At 34.7% G+C, this 25,569-nt stretch overlaps 1 protein-coding gene across 12 annotated transcripts in view; it reads left to right on the forward strand.

The window, feature by feature from the left end:
- Window positions 1-25,569, forward strand: part of ATAD2B (ATPase family, AAA domain containing 2B) — a 115,753-nt gene that overhangs the window by 39,478 nt on the left and 50,706 nt on the right. For 10 of the 12 annotated variants that reach the window (XR_002830017.1, XR_002830016.1, XM_023756454.1 and 7 more), the window contains 7 exons: window positions 1,022-1,137; window positions 3,027-3,201; window positions 4,962-5,050; window positions 8,773-8,932; window positions 11,712-11,802; window positions 17,273-17,584; window positions 19,888-20,023. Coding sequence is in view for 10 of the 12 variants with exons in the window: in XM_023756454.1 (XP_023612222.1) it covers window positions 1,022-1,137; window positions 3,027-3,201; window positions 4,962-5,050; window positions 8,773-8,932; window positions 11,712-11,802; window positions 17,273-17,584; window positions 19,888-20,023 (1,079 nt within the window). In the remaining 2 variants the exon portion in view is untranslated. The remainder of the gene's footprint in view (window positions 1-1,021; window positions 1,138-3,026; window positions 3,202-4,961; window positions 5,051-8,772; window positions 8,933-11,711; window positions 11,803-17,272; window positions 17,585-19,887; window positions 20,024-25,569) is intronic. The other 2 variants (XM_023756456.1, XM_023756455.1) reach the window with 2 other exon arrangements.

Consider the following 25,569-nt stretch of genomic DNA (forward strand, 5'->3'; position numbering starts at 1 on the left):
GAGTCTCATGTTCACATTCTCAGAGGATTTTACTTAATGATCTTTGCTTATTTGGTTTACCAGCACCTTACTCTCTTGAATCTAGTTAATTTTAGGCATCTCTGCCAATTAATTAGAGTTAACTTAGTTCTTTAAAGTATGATATCATATGCAAGAAAATTTAGCTACTTTTAGAGAGTTTTTTATTTAGACTCTATTTATTTTTCTAGATTACTTAAGTGTTATCTATCATAGTAAAATATTCATTGTAGAACATTTTGAAGTACCATAACAGAATAAAAAGTCAAGGAAAAAAATCTCCCAGAACCCACTGGTCAAAGGCAATCACTGTTAACGTTTTGGCACTATTTTCTTCAAGCACTTTCTTTTATCCAATTTTTTAATTTACAAACTGTTTTAGATATTTAAACTGTTAGGGGTGGGAGGAATAATCTCTTGCATCTTGTAGTAGACCAGTGTTTCTCAAACTGTTTTGTTGTTTTTTTTCATTGTTGTCCCCTAATGACAAAAATTAAATTTCTCTTTGTCTAGGTAAATTTGTGTTAAAGATTAAGATTTTTGTCAGGTAAAGTTGAGCTATGGTGGGTCACAAACCATTGTAATAGCAAAGATTTTTTTACCCTACTCCTGGACCAATTTTTGCCCCGTTGGGGGTGAAGTTGCCTCTTCTGAGAATGCATGTGATAGATGATATTTTGAAAGGCATTTAAATTATTAGCGTGCATACACAACATAGTATTTCTTGTAGATAACCATTAAAGTGTTAGACTGGGCATTGATCTTGTCCTGAGTTACTATGAGATTAAAGGTTGGTAGATTATTTGGCTGGACTGACATGTACACTTGAGTTTTACTGCCAACTTTATTTTTCTACACTTATTTCAAAAGTGTAAGTTTTTTTTAACTTTACATTCAACAGTTTCTGCTCATACCTGTATTTCTGAATCATAAAACTACCTTATATATTAAAAAAAATCTATAAACAGTTATTTTATGTTAAACTTTCCCCCTTCTTTCCAAGGTACGGTTTGATAGCATAGGTGGATTGAGCCATCATATTCATGCACTAAAGGAAATGGTAGTATTTCCACTATTATATCCTGAAATTTTTGAAAAATTTAAAATTCAGCCTCCAAGGTAAGTATTGTTATTACTGTTAATTTATCAAATTTCAATTAGTAAATGATTATAAATATAAATATTTTATATGTATTTATTTGATGTGTTCTAGCAATAAGAATTAAGAAAGAAAATTTGTTTTTTAGTGCTCTTAAGGCTGTGGTACTATGTTCTTGAAATTTACACCTTAGCATTTAAGGGTCAGGCACAAATCAGGTCTTTAATATACAAGTGAGTTGCCCAGATATTTTCCTTGATTTGGCTTTCTAATAGCATTGAGTTTGATGCTCTGTGTTGTTTACTCTTTGGAAGCACAATTTCAGTGAAGTGTTTATTTGACTTGATGCGTATTTTTGAAATGTTAAGCTTGATAATTTATTTTCACGATCATTTTAATTGTGGTTGATCATGAGGTGATTAAATATTAGAAAAAGGCTAAGAAATTGTTTTAAAGGAAATTGGGCAGAATAAAATATTCTGAAGATGTATATTTATAGACTGTTAGATTTAAACTGCTAAATGTTCCTTTTTATTTAGTAGGAGGTTTTTATTCATATTTGTTTCTAATTTATTTTCCATGTGTTTAAGGATGTAGAAAATCTATTGAAGAGTCATCTTCAGGAGACATCTGTAATACTTTTAACAATAAAGATAAATTAGAAAAAAGAGTCATCTTCTATTTGAGTCATTTAAAAAGTTAGCCTATAATTCTACATTGGCTTTTAAAAATCATGATAGCAATTTATTTGTTTTTTATATGATATAAATTGAATTTTAAAAATAATTATTACTTTTAGTATAGCCTTGGGAGAAACAAAACAGAATTATAAGGAGCAAGTGTCACAAGCAGAAAGTAGTTCTACTCTTTAGGGGTGAACAATTTTGTATATTTTTTAGATTTCTTTTATACATCTGTGCATATATTAAATTTATGTTTTGTCTATATTATGCACATGTAAAGTTTTAATATAAATGAGATTATTCAACAATACTCTTACATAACCTTTTTACTCTATAATATATTCTAGACACCTTCCATATTACTAATGTACATATTATTATACTATACTAGTGTTTTACTTTATAGATGTAACAGCATATCTTTCCTTATTAATAAATGGCATTTAATTTTTTTTAGTTTTCACAATTAGAATCTGCTCTGTTGAACATCCATTTAAAAATTTTTAGCCTGGCCGGCGTGGCTCAGTGGTTAAGTGTTGACCAGGCCAGGGCATATGCCCGGGTTGCAGTCTTGATCCCCAGTGGGGGGCATGCAGGAGGCATCTGATCAGTGATACTCTCTCATCATTGATGTTCCTATCTCTCTCTTCCTCTGCCTTCCTTTCTGAAATAAATAAAAATACATTAAAAATTTTTTAAAAAAATAGCATTCTTTTCAGTATTTCTATATGACATATTCTAAGATGTAAAATTTGTGGGTCACAGGGAAAAACATTTAAAATTTTAATATATCTTGCCAAATTACTCTCTGTTCTGATTTAACTTTATTTTTTGGCCTATCAAAGCTTGGTGCTTTTAGAACAGGGGTGGGCAAACTTTTTGACTCGAGGGCCACAATGGGTTCTTAAACTGGACCGGAGGGCCGGAACAAAAGCATGGATGGAGTGTTTGTGTGAACTAATATAAATTCAAAGTAACATCATTACATAAAAGGGTACAGTCTTTTTTTTTTTAGTTTTATTCATTTCAAACGGGCCGTAGTTTGCCCACGGCTGTTTTAGAACATCCTTGAGGACACTCAGCAAAGGGAAGCATTTGTCTATGTACTACAAAAGTTTTATTCGTGTCTAATAATGATATATTAATACACAATTATATGAGAGATGTATCCTTTTATATTGGTTATTAGAGTTGGTGATAACATTTATTAATTTTTATTCCTCTAGGGGCTGTTTGTTTTATGGACCTCCTGGCACAGGTAAAACCTTGGTTGCCAGAGCACTAGCTAATGAGTGCAGTCAAGGAGACAAAAAGGTGGCTTTTTTTATGCGAAAAGGAGCAGACTGTCTGAGCAAGTGGGTGGGTGAATCAGAACGGCAACTTAGGCTTCTTTTTGATCAGGTAAATAAAATCAGAGAATATCTTCTTTAATATCATATTTAATGCACTTAGTCTGTAAATACAAACTGTTCTCGAGGAGGCGTATTCTCCAATCAGTATATGAAATTTAGGATCAATAATCTGAATTTGAATGGCATAGAGGTATTTAATAGCAGTTTTACCAGTACAAATTTAAGTTGACTCACAACACATTTATTGAGGTGGCTACTAGGCACCTAATACTACATTAGGTGCTTTTGGGAACCCTGGTTATAACATATTTATCATTAGATTGTAATCTAATTTAGGAAATAACATAAAAAGCTTAATATGAAATCAAACAAAACAGCATAATATTTATTTTCATCAGTTGTAAATGTGGTGCTGAAAGAATTCAGTAATAAATGAATGCTTTTAAAAGAATAAGGTGAGCCCTGACCAGTGTGGTTCAGTTGGTTGGAGTGTTGTCCCATTCACTGAGGGGTGGCAGGTTCAATTCCGGTCAGGGCACATGCCGTGGTTGTGGGTTTGATTTCCAGTTGGGGTGTATGTGGGAGGCTACTGATTGATGTTTCTCTCTTTCTCCCTCTTTCTCTAAAAATCAATAAAATTTATTTAAAAAAATAAGAGATTAAGGTGAATGAATATTGTGTAGGCTGTCTTTACTATTTATATACACTGAGTGGCCAGATAATTATGACCACCTGACGTTTGTAGGCAAATTAGCTATAATTTCACGCTGAAGTTGCTAGAGAGCCAGACCATTATAAATAGGGAAGCAGGTTTTTTACCACGACAGTAGAAGTGATTTTTTTCTGAAGATATGGGTAAACAATGCGATTTAACAGCCTTTGAACGTGGGATATATATATACAGTATAATAAGTACTTAAAAATATTATTTTCTAATACTTGTAAAAAAAGTCCTCCTGTAAATTCACTTTGGATTGTTTGAGCTAGTGAATGAAGTCATTCATATTTGGCAATGCAACTTATATTTCATTGTGTCTAAGGAAATTCACATGAAATAAAAACAATGCTTTCAATAAGCATTAATTGAATGCCCATTGAGTTGTGTGTCAAAGTTCTTTGTAATTAGTAAAACACTTCAAATATTACATTAGTATTAAAAACTGCTGTGTTTAGATAATGGATCTAGAAAGGGGAATATAGAAAAATTCTTACCTTCATGGTGCTCAGTATTTATTGGGAAGTCAAACATTTGCAGCCTGTGTGCTTTTAAGAGAGTCCTATATAATAGAAGCGTAGTATGCAAATTGTCCCCTCGACTGGGAGTGCGTCCAGGAGTTCGACCAAGGGGTGGGGCCGGGGGAAGGGAGGGAGGCCTTGGCCTGCGGCAGCAGCCACTAGGGACCCTACCAGTGCATGAATTTCGTATACTAGGCCTCTAGTTTAATAATAATTGAAATATGTAAATATAAAATAACACTGGTGGATGAGGGAAGAATTAACTTGGAAATGCTGACGTTCAATGACTTAAATGTATGAAATAAAAATAGTATGTTTAAAAAGACTTTTGTTGTGTATATGAATAAATAATACATATTGAAGAATAAAACTGAAAACAGTAGATGCCTACTGGGAGTAGGAGATTACATAATTGAAAAGGAAAGTTGGGTAAAGGAGATTTTCTTTTTACTTATGTAATCTTTCTTACCTGATGTATGTTGTATCATTTGCTTATAATAGCTACTAAGAAAACACAGTAATTATAAAAAATGGACAGTAATACAATAAATAACTTTTTTCTTTTTATACTAGGCATATTTGATGAGACCTTCTATAATATTTTTTGATGAAATAGATGGATTAGCTCCAGTTCGCTCTAGCAGACAAGATCAGATTCACAGGTAATTTTTTCTAATCTGATTATGTTAGATTCTTTTCACTCATTGACACAGTATCTAGCCTTAGCCCTTGGATGAGTGCTATGAGGCTTATAACGTCATCTGTGTCCTTAAGGAAGATCTTTTTCAGTTAGCACAGGGGTCAGCAAACCATGCATGACCTGTGGGGCAAATCTAGCCTCCTGCCTGTTTTTGTAAGTTATGTTTTATTGGAACACAGCTGTATGTATTCCTTTTTCCATTATATATGGCTGCTTCTGCACTACAAGAGCAGAGTTGTGGCTGAGTTGGTTGAATGTCGTCCTGTGCACCAAAAGGTCGCCCTTTCAATTCCCATTCAGGGCACATGCCCAGGTTGTGGGCTTGATCCTAAATAGGGGGCATGCAGCCGATTGATGTTTCTTTTTCACATCAATGTTTCTCCCTCTCTCTCGAAAATCAATAAAAAAATGTATTTAAATTAAATCTATATATATAAAGAGGTAATAAGCAAATGAGCCGGGATGCCTTAACATGTCACGACCAGACCATTAGCATATTAGTTCTTTATTAGCTCCTATCAGCAGGAGGCTGCCTGTGTGCACTGCGGGCCATTGCTCTGGAGATAGGGTGGAAGCGGGGAGGCGCCCGGAGGAGGCCGGACCATCCCCTGTGGGGGTTGTGGGGGTGAGAGCCCGTAGCGCCCCCCTCACCAGTCCTTTGTCACCCACCGCTCGCACTTAGAGCGCCCTGCTGCCCTCCTGCCAGGGGAAGGAGCACAGTGCAGCAGGCAGAGGCTTCCATGCTCTCCTTCAGTGCCATGACGGGGCGGAAGCGGAGATGAGGCAGAAGTGGGGAGGCGCCGGGAGAAGGCGGGACCAGCCCGAGGAGACTGGAGGGTGGGCAGCGCTGTGTGATTTCGCGTGCTGGGCTCCTAGTATGTATATAATAAAACAGGCAGTTCAGTGCTCTTGGGAAAGAATGGCCTTTTCAATAAATAATGCTAGGAAAATTGGGTATCTATTTGGTGAAAAAATAAAACTGATTCTTCTTCACACTTTATAAAACAATTCCAGTTGGATTTTTAAGTCCATATTTGAAAGATGATACAAATGCTTTTAGAAGATAATGTGGAAGAAAGGGTTAGTGCAGGCAAGTAGACCTCAAATATAGTATTTAAGTCATTTAGACTTTATTTTAAACATAATAGGGATTACTAGAGAATTTTGATCCAGGAGCTAGTAATTAAAAATTTTAAACTAAAGATAACTTTTGGTAGAATTTAAGGTAGGGTGTAATTCTGTTTTTGATGATGTTTAAAACTTTGTCTTCTGATAATCCTTGTACAAAACACTTAAAAATGTTGATAAATTCTAAAAAACAGACCTGGCCAGTGTGGCTTAGTTGGTTGGGCATCATCCCGTACATGGAAAGGTTGCTGCTTCATTCCTGGGCAGGGCACATGCCTGGGTTGTAGGCTTGATCCCCAGTAAGGAGCATGCAGGAGGCAGCTGATTGACATACTGCCCTCACGTCGATGTTTCTTTCTGTCCCTTTCTCCTCCTCTTTCTCTAAAAATCAATAAAAAAACTTAAAAAAAAAATCTAACAAACATTTGAAATGTTCACAGTGATTGGAATATACTAAGGAAAAGTTTGAGATTAAATATGAACTTATACTTAAGGATGCTTATTTCTCACCCCTTATATCTTGAGTGAGGCATTTATGTCATATAGTTTCAGTTATTCAATAGATAAGAATAAGCACAAATCTCCCGTATTCATGTATATTGGGTCTCTAGCATTTTGTTCTCATTTATAGATTTGGGAAACAGTGGAACAGTTTATTTAGGAGCAAGAATGATTTCTTTAACATGTTGAGCCTATTGGAAAAGTTATTTCACACAGGTGTTAGCAGTAAGAATAGAAGTGAGAGCAGTTGGAAAACACTAAGAAGGCCATTGTTACTAGAACTATGGTTTATCTTATAATTGGACATGAAACATTTCTGTGTAGTAATGTTTAAATCGTAGTTTAAAAATCTGAAATAATTTTGACTTGAACTTAGTTAAAATGATAGCCATTTTAAAGAAAATGTCTAAAATTACAATAATGCAAATGTAATTCTGTAGGAACTCTAAACATAATATAAATTGGCAGACATTACCCCTACCCAATATTGCTATTAAAAGACTGATATATTTCTTAATTCTTTTTTTTTCAGAAACAGCTTTATTGAGATAAACATACAGTTCACTCATTTAAACCGTATGATTCAGTTATGTTCACATGTACAGTCTATTCATTTAAACTATATGATTCAGTGGCTTCCAGTGTATTTACAGAGTTGTGTAACCATTACCACAACCAATTATTGAACATTTTCATCTTCCCAGAAAGAATCCTTATATCTTTTAGCCATCACTCTCCAACTTCCCCCTTGTCCCCCACCAAGTCCTAGGCAATTACTAACATACTTTGAGTTGCTATAGATATGCCCATTTTAGACTTTTCATATAAATGGAATCATACAATATGTGGACTTTTATAGCTTTTTTTTCCCATTTAGCTACAGTGTTTTCAAGGTTCATCCATGTTGTCGCATCTATCAGTACTTCATTTATTTTTATTGACAAATAATCTATTGTATTGATATGCCACATTTTATTTGTCCATTTATCCTGATGGACGTTGAGCTGCTTCGACTTTTTGGCTGTTATGAATAAAGCTACTATGAACATTTTTTTGTGTGGACATTGTTGAGTCATATGGTAACTCTATGTTTAATAGTTGAAGGAACTGTCAAGCTATTTTCCAAAGAGGCATGTTTCACAAGTGAAGCAAGGAGGGAAGGAAAAAGGGAGGGAGAGAAACACCGATTTGTTGTTTCACTTATTTATTCATTCATTGGTTGCTTCTTGTATGTGCCCTGACCAGAATCAAACCTGTGACTGGGATCAAACCTGCAACCATTGTGTATAGGGATGATGCTCTAACCAACTGAGCTACCCAGCCAGGGTTGCTACCTCATTTGGTTTTGATATGGATATTGCTAATGACTAATGATGGGCCCTTTGTATATTTTGTGTGAAGAAATGTCTATTTACATCTTTAGACTATTTTTAAATTAGGTTACCTTTTTTTGTTGTTGAGTTGTAATTGTTTTTATGTATTCTGGATCCTAAACCCTTATTAAATATATAATTTGTAAATATTTTCTCTCCTGTTCTTTAGGTTGCCTTTTACCTTTCTTGATAGTTAAAGGCAGAAAAACTTTTAATTTTGATGTAGGCCATTTTTATGTTTTTTTGTTGTTGCTGTGTTTTGTTATTTTTAAAATATATTTTTTTATTGATTTCAGAGAGGAAGTGAGAGGGAAAGAGAGATAGAAACATCAATGATGAGAGAGAATCATGGATCGGCTGCCTCCTACATGCCCCTCACTGGGGATTGAGCCTGCAACCTGGATATGTGCCCTGACTGGGAATTGAACCGTGACCTCCTGGGTCATAGGTAGACACTCAACCACTGAGCCATGTGGGCCAGGCTTTGTTGCTGTGTTTTTGGTGTCTATTAATGTTTGAGTACTTTTGAAAATGATTTATGTATATTACTTGATCTTGCATTAAGATAATCATGCTATAATTTTATTTGCATTTTAAGATTGATACAAGTTAGTATAAAAAGCAGTTTTTACAACTTTTCTTTCATTTTTTTTTACAATTTTGTCTAAAAATTTTGTTACAGCTCCATAGTGTCAACCCTCCTTGCTCTTATGGATGGATTAGACAATAGGGGTGAAATTGTTGTTATTGGTGCTACAAATAGACTTGATTCTATAGATCCTGCTCTCAGGAGACCTGGTCGTTTTGACAGAGAATTCCTTTTCAACTTGCCTGATCAAAAGGTAAGAGTTTCTGGTTTTGATCTATTAAGATTTATTTTTGATTTAATTATGCAACATATATGCAATTTGAGAGTGGTATTTTATGAATTTTCATTTTTAAAATTATGTGCTTCTGGGATATCAGAGTTAATTCTATATAAAAATCTTGTAGTTATTAAATAATTTAGTCTTTTCTATTAACAGTTATTAGAAAGTTTATGCTTTTTAAGAAGAGGAAAACCCTTGATTAAGTTACTGTAGATGCTTACTCTTTTCTTTTAGTTCTCCAGATTGGAGTAATTATCTTGTATGGCAGGTTATATGTCTCTAGTTAGTCAAAGTAGCTTGGTTCCCATAAAAATAACATTTGTAGTGTATTGGTGGGTTTATGAATAAGTGCCCAAAATACAAATTTTCATAGAAATGACCATACCATCATATTTAATTAAAAGCAGCATATGTTATTCATTATAGTGTAGTTTCTAAAAGAATGTGTAATTAAAACAGGGTAGTGTATAATCATTAAATATGTAAAATGTTATGTATTATACAAAGTTCTTTTTTCCTAATTCTACTTGAAAATTTTATTGTTAGTTTTGGTTTGACCAGTTTAATCATCAACTGTTTCTTCACTGGGAACTTAAGTTTGAGAGGGAGAGATGAATGAAGAGAAGATACTATATTTGACAATGCTTCCCATGTAATTTAATATTTCAAATAAGTCTAATGGAAATATTTACAACATATAGCCATACAAATGTAAACTGAGGAAAGCAGAGAAGATACTGCATATGAATATATGTAGATACACACATTGTTATATGGCTTTGATTTCAGAATTCTATATAAAATGCTTGGCTTATATACATAGATATGCAAGACTTAGTTGCTAGGACAGTTTAGAAGACTATAGGGCCGGGGTGGGGAACCATTTTTCTGCAAGGGCCATTTGGATATTTATGACATCTTTCACAGGCCATACAAAATTATCATCTTAATTAACTCACCCCTAATGCCTTGGCAGGGCCAGACAAATGATTTCGTGGGCCTTATACAGCCTGCGAGCCGGACGTTCCCCACCCCTGATCCAGGGAAATTAAGGCAATGGCTCCACTGTATAGAGCAGTTAATACCTCAATTTGACGTCCATTTGCACAGCCACTAGAAGCTGTCTCATTTGGCACCAGGATCCCACTCGGGTTTACATAACTTTGTCAGAGCAGGAAACAGCATATACAGTAACATTTTCATTATCCAAGTGCAACTTCCAAGACGGTGCCAGTGTACAGAAGTTTGCTTAGTTGTAGGAGACAAAGCTGAAGTGGGTGCAGTCTACTTCAGCATGGGGAACCTCAGCGATCTTGTATATCTTACAACAGTCCAAGCATATCGTTTAGGCTCTTACCAGTATATGGGAAATATGCTTAGTTCTAGGAGACACAGCCAGTATTCATTTCAGCACAGGAAAGCCATTACCTTGATTTCTCAATCGTCTTCTATTTTTTCCTAGTCATGAAGGCCTCAGAGTTTCTATGCCAATCACAGTCTTCACAATTAATAACAAGGTCCAGAACAGCATTTTCCAATTCAATTATCTGCAATAATGGAAATGTTCTTTAATTACACTGTCCATTGAGCAATGTCCAGTATGATAGCCACTAGGCACATGTAGCTGTTGGGCATTTGAAATGTCATTAGTGTAGCTAAGGAACTGAATTTTAAATTTTATTTAATTAAAAAATTTAAATAAAATAGCGTCATATAGCTAGTGGCTTACTGTATTGTAGAGCATGGATCTTGAACATAGTTTTCCACATTAATTGAAACTATGTTTTAAGGAAACTGTGCTGTGAGACCTAAACCTGAGTCCATTTTTCTGGGTTGAGTCAGTGGAAAAGACCTGGACTGGCTGTTCACCTTTTTTCCTTAGATAATATTTAAGGTTATGAGACGAGATGAGAGCACCAAGTCCTTTGTCTTAAGGAGCAGTCAGTAAGGTCAGAGGAAAACAGGAGAGTGGGATTCTGGAAGCCAAGTGAAGAAAGTGCATCAATGAGGAGGGTGTGATTTAACAGTGTTGCTATGTTAAATCAGATGACAGAAAATTAGCTGTCCTGTTTAATAATTATTTATGTATTTATATATTTATTTATTTTAGAGAGAGAGAGAGGAAGGGAGAGAAACATCAGTTTGTTGTTCCACTTATTTATGCATTCATTGGTTGATTCTTGTATGTGCCCTCAAACCCGCAACCTGGGTCTTTACCCTGACTGGGAATCAAACCCAGGGATGATGCTCCAACCAATTAAGCCAGAGAAGCCAGGGCTGACTTCAAACTTTTAAAAAATTTTAAATTACTTATTTAGCTCATTGTTAGGCATAGTACTTTATAATTATGATAGAACCAAAGGTTCTATGAAATCTAAAGTTTGTCTAAAAGTTATGATTATTATAACATTAAGTTTCTTGTTCATATATTTTCAAATGATAAAAATGATGTGGCAGAAAAGTGAAATTTAGTTTTGAAATCTAGTCCTAAGTCACGTAATCATATGTGCCACTAGTCACGTTCCCTCACCTCTCTGAATATTAAATGTCTTAGTGTGTGAAATAGAGACAAGATCTCACTGCCCACGCTGCAGGGTTATTATGGGAATCAGAGTTGATGCGTATGCCAACGTGTTTAAATTCTTTAAAAATAAACATTTACTTTTCTGGGGTATGGTTAGCCCATAAATTTCTTCCAGCAAATGCATTTGAGGGGTTGATATATTTTATTTACCTATGTTTTTCTTTGTAGGCAAGAAAACACATATTACAGATTCATACCAGGGATTGGAATCCAAAATTGTCAGATGCTTTTTTAGGTGAATTGGCTGAAAAATGTGTTGGTGAGTGCTACTATTTGAATTCTTTGATTATCATTGTTTATTCTGCTCAGTCTTCCTTTACCCTTATATTTGGAATATGAATGAGTATAGTTATGTCTTTGTGCAATATATGGCTCTACCTTTAAATGCAAAAAAATTATTTTAAATATTGCACTTGCAATTTGAACACTTGTAAATTAGGATTTTAACTGCCATTAGGTGATTGACTAACAAAGCTCAGTAGTAATATTCCTTTCATTGAGTGCTGGGTTTCTATAATGTTATTACAGTGTTTCCTTTTAGGAATTGTCCCCTTTCAGAAATTTTACTAAGAAAAGTAAGTGTAAACTTGACAGAAAGACAAAGGCAGGACTGTGTAGTCTTTCACTTTGCAGATTACATGATGGACTCATCTTCATGAAGTTGAGTGAGAGGAGTCTTCAAAGAACATACAGATGGCATCTGCTAGTATTTCCCCAAATACAAAACTTTCCAATTTAATGTTGTCATTCACAGAATGGAAGATCTCCCACAGAGTGAATGACACTACTGTCCTAAAAGGATGTGGTCAGAGTATTTTATGTACATATATGACCATACATAGGAGATGGAATTCAGGGGTTTTGACTCTAATCAGGTCTGAAATAAAAATGAGTACATATTTAAGCAATCAAGTATACACATAGGTATTTTTCCTTTATTTTTTTCCCATCTTTTGTCAACTTTCCTTTGATTTCCTAAAAAATCTAAATTAAAAGATCTCTCTCCATGAACTTTTCAAGCATTATGTAGAAATCCCCCAAATAAGTCCACTAACAATCAACAGCTTACTTGGGAAAACTTTAAAGTTACCCAAACCAAAAAGAACAATTTAGTTTAAAAAAAATCATTGTGATCCACCATCAAATAATTAAAACTTAAATAGAACATTAGTCCATTCAGTTAGCTACATCCGAATTATCCTCTTCATCCACAGGGACCTCCATCTCCGAAGCAGCATCTCTCAGCTTTTGAACCTCAAAGACCTCGACATCTTCTGGTGAGGAGAAAACGTAAATCTCTCCAGCACTACTCCAGTTTAAGCTTTGCCTGGTATCAGAGAGCATGCGCCAAACCCATTTCATGTACATTTAGCTTGACCTTCGCAAAGCCCTGTGCTGCTTTATGGGAGAGGGTGGTATTTGGTGCAGAATCCAGTCTTTTCCCATTTTGAAATTTGACCCCTCTTATATCCTGCTATTTTTATGATATTGTATTAGAGTACAGGTTAGACTGGGGACTTTTTATAGTTTCTTCTGTGAATCTGTCACAGAACGATCCTTAACTGAAATAAGAAGTCTTCAAAAAATTTTGGAAACTCCCTAAAACATAGGTACTTTTTAAATTATTTTCTATTACCCTATCTACCATGTGAAATAACATTATATACTCTAATTCTTCATCCTAAATGTTAGAATCTTGTTTCCTTTTTCATTTCTAAAGACCACTACATATTTTTTCAAGTGATTTATTTTAACTTTTAGTTTCTTCAGTTAAAAAATTTTTAAAACATAATTTCTTATAGGACTGAAAAACTTCTCTTGCCTTCTTTGGGGTGGTGGTGGTTTAGAATCTGCTTATATATACACATAATTTTCTTTTTGGAGAAAGACATATAAGTCCTTTATAATTTTTTATTATGATTTTGGTTGTGACATTTTAATGTGAAACCAGTTCATATTAAAAAAATCAAATGCAGGTCTCAATCAAACAGGAATGAAATAGTAATAATTTTTAAATTCATTATGAATTTATCATTTTATGTGCCCCAAACGTGTTTTAACATGTATGAGTTCAGTTCATGCTTAACAAAGACTGTACAGTCTTGATGAACAACTGCAAAAATAGCTGACCTCTTGTTAGAGGTTATGGATTTGGTAACTTTTACCTTGAAATAAATTCCCAAGTACTTGGAGGTGTTTGCATGCATAGTAGGTATGAATTTTTTTAGTAGTGCTCAAATAATTTTGTTATGCAGACATGTACACAAATAGTAGGAGCTTAAGGTTAATGAAGAGCTTAAACCTAATCATATTTCTCTATTTATTTTTACTAAGAGGGCCAAAACAATGAAAATGTATTATTGAGGCATCTATCTTGTGAGCCTTCATTATGTTTGATGTTTTACTTAAAAAATAAATTAAAATTTATTATTGCCTATTTCTAGTCTATAACCTCTTTGAGTAGCTTCTATTTTCAGTGTTTCAGACAAATTTCCATCTTAATACCAGTATTAAAAAATGCTTTTTCTTTGATATCTAGATATTTGGGTTCTTCAGAGCATTATAATTGTAATGGTGGAATTAGTATGCTTATGGAATTCATATGAAAAAGGATGTTTTTTTTTTTCCCCTTAACATCAACTTTTAACTTTCAAAAGGCTTAGTATATAGTCAGTATGTTTAGAATGATTATATCATCTATTTTTCTAAAGTAGGGCTCTTAAGTGAAAAAAATGCTCTTAATTGTGGTCACCCAAATATAATTTATTTAGCCATAGTTTTGATGTACTTTTAATTCTGTTTGAGAGTCTCATAAAGGAAAAAAAAATGTGTGTGTGTGTGTGTGTATATATATATGTGTATATATATATACATATATATACACACACATATATATATATATATATATATTTAAATCTTTATTGTTTACATATGTCCCTTCTCCCCCATTGACCCTTCTAGCCCCCCTCCCACCCCCACCCCAGGCCTTCACCACCCTATTGTCTGTGTCCATGAGAAAAGGAAATATATTATTAATTCAATTCTTAATATTTTTGTATGTAAGAATCACTTGTAAAGCTTTCTGAAAATATACGTTTATAATATTAAACCACAAGAGCTTCTGATTTACTGTTCATTAGGAATCTGTTTTTGTTTCAGTTTCATTGTTTATTCAGATGAGTAGTCAAGGTTGAGCACCTCAGATAAAAACTAATAATTCTCATTCATAAGCAAATGTAAAGAAGATAAATCCTATTTTTTATAATCTAAAGTTTACTTACTTAAATGGGATCTATTATTATTGATAAGCTTTTAACTTACCTTTAATAAATTAAGAAAATGAACATTATATTGCTATTATAGAAATTATTAACATTATTATGTCAAACAAATGTTATGGGCAACATTTACTGCATAAAATACCTTTTAGTGGTTTTTTGTTTTGCATTTTTCCTGAGGTTTTTGTTCTTTTTTAGCTTAGGTTTTGCACTCAAAATTAGGATCATATATAGTATGTTCACTAACTGTGTATATACTTTAAAAATTGTTGTTGATACTATTACAGATGGTCTCCCATTCTCCCTCCCTTCCCCCCTTTGCCTACCTCCACCCAGCCCCTGGCATCCCTCCACTGGCCTTCACTCTGTTGTCTGTGTCCATGGCTATGTATATATGTTCTTTGACTACTCTCTTCACCTTTTATCCAGTTCCCCCTCCCTCCTTCCCTCTTTATATACGTTTGAAGGAGAAAAATAAAAGTGGTTGTTTATATTGTTTGAAGATGGTAGTTTATTCTTTACTTCCTCTGAAATGGATTATTTCATTAAGAATTTATGAGCTGATGTTTTACAGTTATTTTGTTGAACTAATTTAACAGATATGTATGGCACAGGAAATGATACTTTTTTTTCCACTGAGAAATAGAAAATAAAATGAGAGAGTAATGGTAAATTTTGATATTCTGCAGAATTATTTGGGAGATTGATTGCTGTCATGGGACAGTGTTAATCCTTAATCTGCTTATAGTTTTCTGAATTAAATTCTCACAGGTCATATTAAGTTTCTCCCTAACTCTGTGTAAATGTTTCTTTAGGAATGCAATACTTTCTATTTTTTTTCATAACTTTTATTGAAATTATTAAGTTGCTTTAATAATAAAATTATTTAGATTTCTTAAAAAAAAAAAAGAAAAACTCAGTAAATCCACTTCTTATGGTAGTACATAGTAACCTAACAGTTTTACCTTCCCAAACTACATATAACCCTGGAGTTAACTCTTTTTCTCTTTTTATTCATTCTTTTACTCAAGAGATATTATAGGATATCTACTGAATGCCAGGCCAGGCATCATTCTCTGTATTTGAGAATCCTTAGTGATCAAAACAAATACCCCTGCTCTCACAGAGCTCACATTCCAGTTGGGGAAGGCAGAATAAAGATAATAGGTAAATGATTCGGTGGTGAGTGCTGTGGAAAAAAGAGAGCAGGGTAAAGAGGACCCTCCCCCACCCCCCCCACCCCCCGTTATTTGTAAGACTTGATTAATAGAATTATTTGCTCTACTCATAATAGGGATATAATTCATTATAGATATGTGAATCACTTGCAGTTTGATTTATATGGGTTTGTCCTTTAATGTATTTTTTCCTACCAGTTAGTCTAGGGCCATTTCTTCTCTCCTCATTGGTGATTTTCCTGTCTAATCACCATTTTTGTTTCAGTATTTAAGTGTTCAGTGAGACCATTGTGAGGTATAAAAAGATAAATAAACCTGATACCACTCTTTGAAGAGCTTAGAGACTAATGTTCTATAACTAGGTCAAGTGGTTCCCCCTGCTGGTGTAATTGATAAAGGTGGCCAAATCCTAGTTTAATTGCTAATATAAAAAACAACATGGTTAGTTTGAGTTTTCTTCCTAACCCTAACCCTAACCTAATAAATAGTGTATTTTTGTATTTGTTGCTTAAATGAATGAAATGACTTAAAAGCATCGGGGGCTTGATTTGTTGTTTAACTATTATAATCATTTAAATATGGGTAATGGATAATACCCTTGTTGGTATATTCCTTAGAACTAGATCATCAGTCATTTTAAGCTAAAAAAAGGTAATATATAACACGTGAAGTTAATGTGAAAAATTAATGAATTTTTATTCTCTTTAATGTTTTGGAGCTATCAGAGATGATCACAACTTTAAAATATAATTTTTTGGGTAATTAGATATCAACTTGCTTGTCAGTTGCACTCAGAGTTGGTAGTAGAATAGCTCTGTTTTTGAAGTTTCTGCTTATGTGCTATTTTTTATTACTCCATTATATGTGTTTGGAAATTAGTAATATTGAAAAAATTGATAGGTAACTGTAATGTCATAAAGACTAAACTAATGATTGGGAATATTGATGAAGGATTGAGATGAAACTATTATTCTTTTAAAACCTCTTTTGAAGAAAAATTGTACATTATCATCTGTGGTATTGGCACAAAATACATGACTTATTTTAATATTATTAGTTCATGTGTTTGTTAATATTCAAAACATTTTAGTCTTAATGAATAAACAATTTTATTAGGTGATTTTAAATGGTCAACTTTCATTTTTCTGATAAAATTACAAATAATTATTGATTTTTGTATTATTTCCTTAGGTAAAGATGTGTATATTTGTAAAACATAGTTGGCCTTAGAAGAATGAACTTACCTTTGTTGTCCTTTCCTTTTGTGCATTAGGGTATTGTGGAGCTGATATCAAGGCCCTGTGCACTGAAGCTGCCCTGATTGCTCTACGGAGGCGTTACCCCCAGATCTATGCCAGCAGCCATAAACTGCAGCTAGATGTTTCCTCAATAGTGCTCAGCGCTCAAGATTTTTATCATGCAATGCAGAATATTGTGCCTGCTTCCCAGCGTGCTGTCATGTCTTCGGGACATGCACTATCCTCCATCATAAGGCCACTGCTAGAAAGAAGCTTCAACAGTATCCTGGCAGTCTTGCAAAAAGTGTTTCCTCATGCTGAAATTAGCCAGAGTGACAAGAAAGAAGGTACTATAATTATTTTTTCGTATTGTTAAAATGAAACAAGTACAGGCATAAATAAATAAATTTCAAATTTCCTCATAAGCTTATTTATTTATGTGTTACTCTTTTATATTTGCCATGAATATAGAAAATATACCTTTTTTTGATCACAACTGTGTATTCCTGGCCTGGCATGCTGCCTAGCATATAGTAGTTGACTAGTGAATTTGTATTAAAAATACACACGTGAATGTTTGTTTATTTGCTCTTGGGACATTCTGATTGTCTTAATGTAGGAGTGTTATGGTCTTTTGAGAAGTTGACTATAATAATAATGGCTTACAATTATTTTATTATTATAAAGCCCTTACATAAATTGTTGTTTATTCTCATAACAATCCTGTGGGGTAGGTACTCTTATTTTATAAATGAGGAAACTGGGAGATTGAGGAAGGTATTCACTTATATAGGGTCACTCAGTAAGTTCTAGGGCTTACTCAAACCCAGGGACCCTGACTCCAGAACCCATGCTCTTCATTATGGTACTGTAAAGCCCCTCTGGATTCTACTCATCACTTGTTTTTATTGGCAGGGCAGTCTAGTTTGCTGTACTAATGAAGTATAAATTTTTAGTGAGGAAGTACACTAGAATCCATAATAATAAAAGCCTAAGTGACCATCGCAACCGAACGGATGACCGAACAGGCTACATGGGGCGACCAGACCGGCAGGGGGTTTAGTGAGGGGCGACCAAATGACTGAGCAGCAGGCTGCATGGGGCGACCAGGCTTGCAGGGGGGGCAGTTGGGGGCAACCAAGCCAGCAGGGGGGTTAGAGAAGGGCGACCAAACAACTGAGCAGCAGGCTGTGGGGGGCAATCAGGCCGCAGGGGGGTTAGTGAGGGGCAACCAAATGACCGAACAGCAGGCTGCGTGGGGGAGGAGTTGGGGGTGACCAGGCTGGCAGGGCGGGGGCAGCAAGAGGCGACCAGGCCGACAGAGGGGGGCAGTGAGGGGCAACCAGGCTGGCAGGGGGACAGTTGGGGGTGACCAGGCAAGCAGGCAGGTGAGCAGTTAGGAGCCAGTGGTCCCGGATTATGAGAGGGATCCCGGAGTGGAGAGGGTGCTGGCTGGGCTGAGGGGAACACAACCTCCCCGTTTGCACAAATTTTGTGCACCGGGCCTCTAGTCAGGTTATAAAAGATCTTGGATTCTAGCCTCAAGATTGTAGTTTGGACCTGAGAGTGTTTCCTCATGCTGAAATTAGCTACCTTCAAAAACAGACAGAAAGCTACCTTCAAAAACAGAAAGCTACCTTTCCTATTCATTTACAGGAAAACTTTAAGTTCATGAGCTAATCAGAGGAAGGCCGATGAACTTTGAAGAGTATTTGTAATACTTTAAACCAGTGGTTGCCAACCTTTTGGACCTCATGGACCACCAGTTGGCAACTGCTGCTTTAAACAATTAAAAAAAAATTAACTTAGAGATTTTTAGTAAATAGGATGGGTATTTTATGCGAGTGCCATTTCTTCTCAGTCTTCTTGTAGTCATTGAAGTCTCCCAAATTATATCTTACAACACTTAAGTAGTCTGTAAAGGTGAAAGAATTACATTCTTTCACTTATAAATTATTCAAAACAGTGCAGTTTGTCAATTTGCCTGCTCAATCTATATTATTTGATAACTTACTAATGTCATTTGATATTTTTAAATATATTTTTTTTATTATTGATAGTATTGCAGATACCTCCCATTTCCCCCTCCTCCCAAACCTTTCTCCCCCTCTCCCAGGTCTTCACTACCCTATTGCCCATGTCCATGGCCTATGCATATCTATATATATAAAAGCCTAATATGCAGAGTGTCCCCTTGTGAGTTCGACCGACCGGGAGTTTAATGACGTGTGCTGACCATCAGGGGGTGGCGTGGAACAAAGGAAGGCCCTGGCTGGCAGCCGGCAGCCGGGGAAGGGAGGCCCCGGTTGGCGGCCAGCAGCCAGGGAAGGGAGTCCCCAGCCAATGGCCAGCAGCTGGGGAAGGGAGGCCCTGGCCGGCAGCCGGCAGCCAGCAACCGGCAGCTGGCAGCTGCTAGGGACCCTACCTGTGCATGAATTTTGTGCACTGGGCCTCCAATAAGTATATAAGTTCTTTGATTTATGTTTTCTGGTCCTCCCAAAGATTGAGGATGTCAGTCTGTTCCATGTCTCCATGCTTCTGGTTCATTTGATTTTTAAACCAATTTTTCTTAGCTTTTGTAGAGCATTAATATTAAATGACGTGATAAGCCTCAATCTTTGTGATTTGTTTTTTGTTTGTTTTTGAACAGATATAGATACTCTAGTTTTAGATGATAGTGAAGATGAAAATGCTTTATCAATTTTTGAGACCAGTTGTCACTCAGGATCACCAAAGAAACAGTCATCAGCTGCTGCTGTACATAAATCCTACCTTCATTTTACAATGTAAGTAATGTAAATCACATTTCTTTCCATTCAGCATGATTTTTACTACTTTATGGTTAGAATTATGGTATATTTTTACTTATGGTTATAACCTTGAGGACTTTGACTTTCTGTTGTTTGGACCAGTTCTGGAACACTGTGTATATTTTTTTGTGTGTGGTAATAAATTGGTTTATTGGTCAATTGTAAAGATATTTTTCTAAACCAATTGTGTGACTTTTATTTAAACCAGGGTGGAAGGAAGGGTTACCTTTAGAAAATCAACTCATGTCCCTAATTTTATTGCTTTTTATTTGAACTAAAATGAACAGAAGTGAATTATTGACCATGGTTAGAATATTTTAATTTACAATAAGTTTCAGATGATAATTTAGGGACTCTAAGGGTACTAAAAAGATTTTGAATTAGAAATTGCTCAGTAACTAAACAAGTAACTTTTCAATTCTCCAAAATCCCATTAGTTTACACTTTCCTAATTTAGATTTCTATTTACATTCACCTTTATCTATATTAAAGCAGCGTTTGCTGTGCACTTTAATGGGTAAACAATATTAGTGCTAATCTAATTTTAAATTAAGGGACCAAGTAGTTTCAAATACTAATAGCATCATCACTTGCATTTACATAATTATTATGAGAGTTAAAGGACCATAATGCTTCAGTCAGGTAAGTCTAATCACACTTTTATTTGAAGATGTTGAGTTGTATGTTACGTTTAAGTAATTTTCCTTTTGACGTATTTTGAACAAATCTAAGTCTTCAACTTGAATTGAAGTTTCTCCCATGTAGATTTTGGTAAAATGTTATTTTAATTATTTGCATTGATAACTTGCTTATTTTGCATTTTTAAAAATGAGAATAAATTACTTTCATTTACTCTTTTTTTCTTTTAACAGCAAGCTCTTTTATTAGAAACTTTTTTCTTATACTCCTGGGTCATTACTTTTATGCCCTCAGGGAAATTTTCTTAGACTATTTCAGTAATTTTACAGATGTACTTTATTCATGGCTAAGGGAAAGCCAAACAGTCCTCCTCTTCCCACCTAGCTAGCCTGTGTGTGTGTGTGTGTGTGTGTGTGTGTGTGTGTGTAGATTGTTTTGACAATTTTAGTTATTTGGATTTGAAATACATGATAGCAGGATAGCAGAGCTAAGAAACTATCAAAAGATAATATGTTCCAATTTTATAAGATAGTTCTGTTGTCAGTAAAGTGATACAGAAATAGATTTTGAGATGAGAAATTTTTTTATAATTTTTATTGATTTCAGAGAGGAAGGGAGAGGGAGAGAGAGATAGTAACATCAATGATGAGAGAGAATCATTAATCGGCTGCCTCCTGCCTGCCCCACATTGGGGATTGAGCCCACAACCCGGGCATGCGTTCTTGGCTGGAATTGAACCCGGGACCATTCAGTCCACAGCCCGACACTCTATCCACTGAGCCAAACCAGCTAGGGCTAGTTTAGCCTTTTTGAAATTGGTTTAATTTTAGCTTCCTTTACATAAGCTTTTCTAGTTCTGATTTGACTTTAATACTGAGACAGCTGTATATCCTAGAATAAGCTTTTTTTTGTTGTAGATGTTTTGATAAATTTTATTCATTTATTTCTTTTCCACCCATTGTGCCAGCTTTTATGTGTTTACTGTATGACAGGTACTGTACTAGGTGCTGAAGACATAAGTATGATTAAAGTATAACATTCTTAGTCTGGAGAAGTTCTTGTTATTGGAGATGACAAACATTGCAATATGGCTGAGGTGCTATGAAAGCAGAACTAAGAGGCTTTCATTGGGAAGTCCAGGAGGGCTTCGCAGGAGAAATAGTGACATTTGCTATTTTTTTGAGTATGAAGGGATAGGAGTTAGCATCTGATGTTCATTGCAAACTAGATGTGTGGTAAATGTATAAAGCTTGGGGCCTTATGTATGATAATTCATATAGGTCTTTCAATAATCATATAGCTAATTTGTGGTATCATTTTATAGATGATGAAACTGAAACACTAAGTTAATTGCCCATGATCATGCTGCTAGCGGGTGGCAGAGCCAGGGTCTGGACTGTTTGTTTCCTGGAATCATATTCTTTCTCTTATAGTACTATGCAGTTTCCAAATTGATTTCTGAGCTTAATATGTAGATAGGAAAATGCATTGCTTTTCTGGGTAGGTTAGACAATAATATTTTTATACTTTCTAAGAAATATACATGTTAGAATTTAAGCCTTTAATAAGGGCTACACAGTGTTTTTGGTTAGTTTTTTATTGGTTTGACTTCTGGTTTGAACAATGTGTGTTAGCGTGCCACACCAATAAAAAAAAGGTGCTAGACATATAGAAAGCATGACTTTAATCCTGGTCTCCAGTAACATTAGCTTGGGCATTGCTGTGGGTTTCTGTTTCTGGGAATAGTTTCCTAAAACAGTGTTGAAACCTTTAATTTAGATTTAAGATGAAATATAAGTAAAGATATTTAAGGTCTGTCAATCCGGTAGAGAACCCTTATGGTGGAAAATAACTTTACTTTCTTACAATATATTGCCATAAGGGGATGAGAAACACAGCTTTCTGAGGTTTTCCAAATGAAAATAGCTTTGTTTTTTCTAATTAGAAAGATGATATACTCTAGAAAATTCAAGTAATAAAGAAGAGCATAAAGAAGAAAGTAAAAATTAAAGCCCAGGCATCTGAAGGTAATATTTGTTAGTTTTGGTGACCACCCTTCCTGTGCATATAGACAGACCCACATAATATCTTATATAAACTATATCCTCCTTGTAAGGTTTTTAATATATCCTGCTGTTTTATCCATTATGTTGGGAATGTTACTTCATGTCAGTATATTTAATGCTGTTCTTTTAAAATAGCTGAACAGTACTTTATTTTTTAGATGTTCCTTAGTTTATATAACCTTACTGATAAAAATTGAAGTTTCCAATTTTCCTCTTTTATAAATAGTGCTATGGTAGTCAAATTTCTAAGTATACATCTTTGTACCACTATCATCTGATTCAATACTTAGCGTAATTTTAAAAACTGTGATCGCTGTGTCAAAGGGTATATATATTTGAAAACATGATACAAGTTGTTAAATTGCTTCCAGAAAGGTAGTACCAATTTCATTTTTATCACTAATATTTTCCCTATAGCCTTATCAATTCTAGTACAATTTGTCTTTTTAAATCTTTGCCAACCAAATAGACGAAAATAACATCTTGTTTATTTGAATCATTCATTCATTCAAAGTGCCCATCATGTGTCGCATGCTGTCCTAGATACCTAGAATATATCAGTGAGCAAAATGGGCTATGATCCTTACTCTCATTCAGCTTACGTTTTAGATGGAAACAGACAAAGAACAATAAGTGTAATAGATAAATAAAATGTTAGAAGATAAATACTATGAAAAAATATAGAGAATACTAAGAGGTAAGGGAGTTTTGGGGAGTGAGATAAGTTGCAGATATCCTTGCATATATATTTTGGTATTTATTTGACATACTTGCCAAATTTAATTTTGGGAAATTGTACTTTTTCCCACTCTAACTCTCTGAGCCTTGGTTTCTTCATCTGTTTAACAAATAAAAACTGTTTTTCATTATTTATGTTTTCATAATTTTTTCATCTGTTAATAACCACTACATCTTTCTCAAAGCTAGATCACCCTTGAGCCTTAGACCCTGTCCAACTACCTATCTTCCTTTTTTGTGCCATAGATATTTAATTTTAATTTTATTTATTGATTTGAGAGAAAGGAAGGGGAAAGAGAGAGACATTGACTTGTTGTTTCACTTATTTATGCATTCATTGGTTGTTTCTCATATATAGTATGCTGAGGATTGAACCTGCAGCCTTGTTGTATCGGGATGACACTCTAACTGAGCTACCCCTCCAGGCTGTGCCATAGATCTTTTAGTATATACTGGACTGTGTCCCCGCTTCTCTTCCTTTGAGTCCTGTGAGCTACTACTCGTTCAGTTGTCCAACTAGAATTGGATATCATTCTCAGCTTCCTCCTCTTTCCTTCTGTATCTAGTCAATGACAATGTCCTGACTAAATAAGTCTCATCTCAGGGTGTTCTTTCTCACCTCTCTAACAGTATTCTTGTCTAGACTGTCATTAAGATCTCATGCTCGGGTTATTATAGCAAACCACTAACAGGTCATATTTCCTCCTGTTTTGCCTTCTTTATAAAAATCCTTTCCTATACTGACATACTGGGCTAGAGTTACCTTCCAAAATCGTGTGTGAGATTATGTCACTTCCCCTGCTTAAGCATCTTAATGCTTTCTCATTGTCTTTAGTGAACATTCCAAACTTATAACATGGTTTACAAAACCCTTCATAGCATTTCTCCTTTGCACTTCCCTTCCTTAATCCCCCCACCCCCCAGTATCTTTACCCCTGCATTGCCCTAAAACCTTAAAAGAAGCTGCTATATGAACTGTATTCTTTAGCTCAAAGGGCCAAGGCCTTTTTAGCCTCTGGTCCTTTGCACATCCTGTTTTTATTTCTCGGTATTCATCTTTTCTGCCTCCCGTCTGTTGGGTTTGTGCTTCAGTAACGCTTTTCCAGGAAAGCCTTCGATGAGTCTTTAATTGGGGTCTCTCTATGAGTCTTAAACAGTGCTGCTTGTTAAGCACACTGTATTATAATAATTTATGTATATCCCTTTTCCACCAAGTACCATTCAGTTAGGAGTTCTGTGATAACAGTGGCATCATTAGAATGTGTAGGGTCAACACATTCAGCTTAGGAAGCATTCTACAGTTGTTAAATGAATGAACATTTAAAAAATATTATCTATTTGCATCTTTTTTTGATCTGCTTATATTCTGTGCTCATGAAAGTATTCTTTATTAACTCTATGCACATCACCTCTTTATGCATTGAGAACCATTTTTGTTAATGGCAAATTCTTGATCTTATTTGGTTGTTTGCCATTTGGTTCAGGTTGTAATTTTTGAATTATAAAAGTTTAAAAATTTGTATGAATTAGATACATGTATCTTTTGATTGTTCTTATTTGTTTCTGTGTGAGCATTCATTTTACTTATTCCTTGAAATGAGGATCTGAATCCTCCTTATTTTAAACATTTATTTTATAATTCACCCCTGTTCCATTTTTTTATGCTTTTATCTTATGTAAAATTCTTTCAGTTACTGTGATTTGTTTCCTGGGTTGCGTATTTCCTTCCACTGATCTGTGTTACTTTTCCTTGGTATATTCTACATTCTGTTTTGTTATTCTGTTCTGTAATATGTTTCAGTATAAAGTAGGGCACATCTTAACATATAGTGGTTGGGAGCCTGGGCTTTGCGATTATATGGGCCTGAATGAGAATTTGAAATCTGTCACCACTGTGTTATACAATCTTATACCTAACCTCTCTGGACCTTGGTTTCTTCGTCTGTTTAATAGGTGGAAACTGTGTATTTCACAGAATTGTTAAGAAAGTTAAACGATAAATTTGTATGAAGTGTTTGTTAGTAAAATAGGTTTAAATGTAAAATTGGTCCTAACATCTTTTTTCAAAAATTTATTGAT

Source organism: Myotis lucifugus, unplaced genomic scaffold, assembly GCF_000147115.1.
Source record: "Myotis lucifugus unplaced genomic scaffold, Myoluc2.0 scaffold_94, whole genome shotgun sequence".
NCBI lineage: Eukaryota > Metazoa > Chordata > Mammalia > Chiroptera > Vespertilionidae > Myotis > Myotis lucifugus.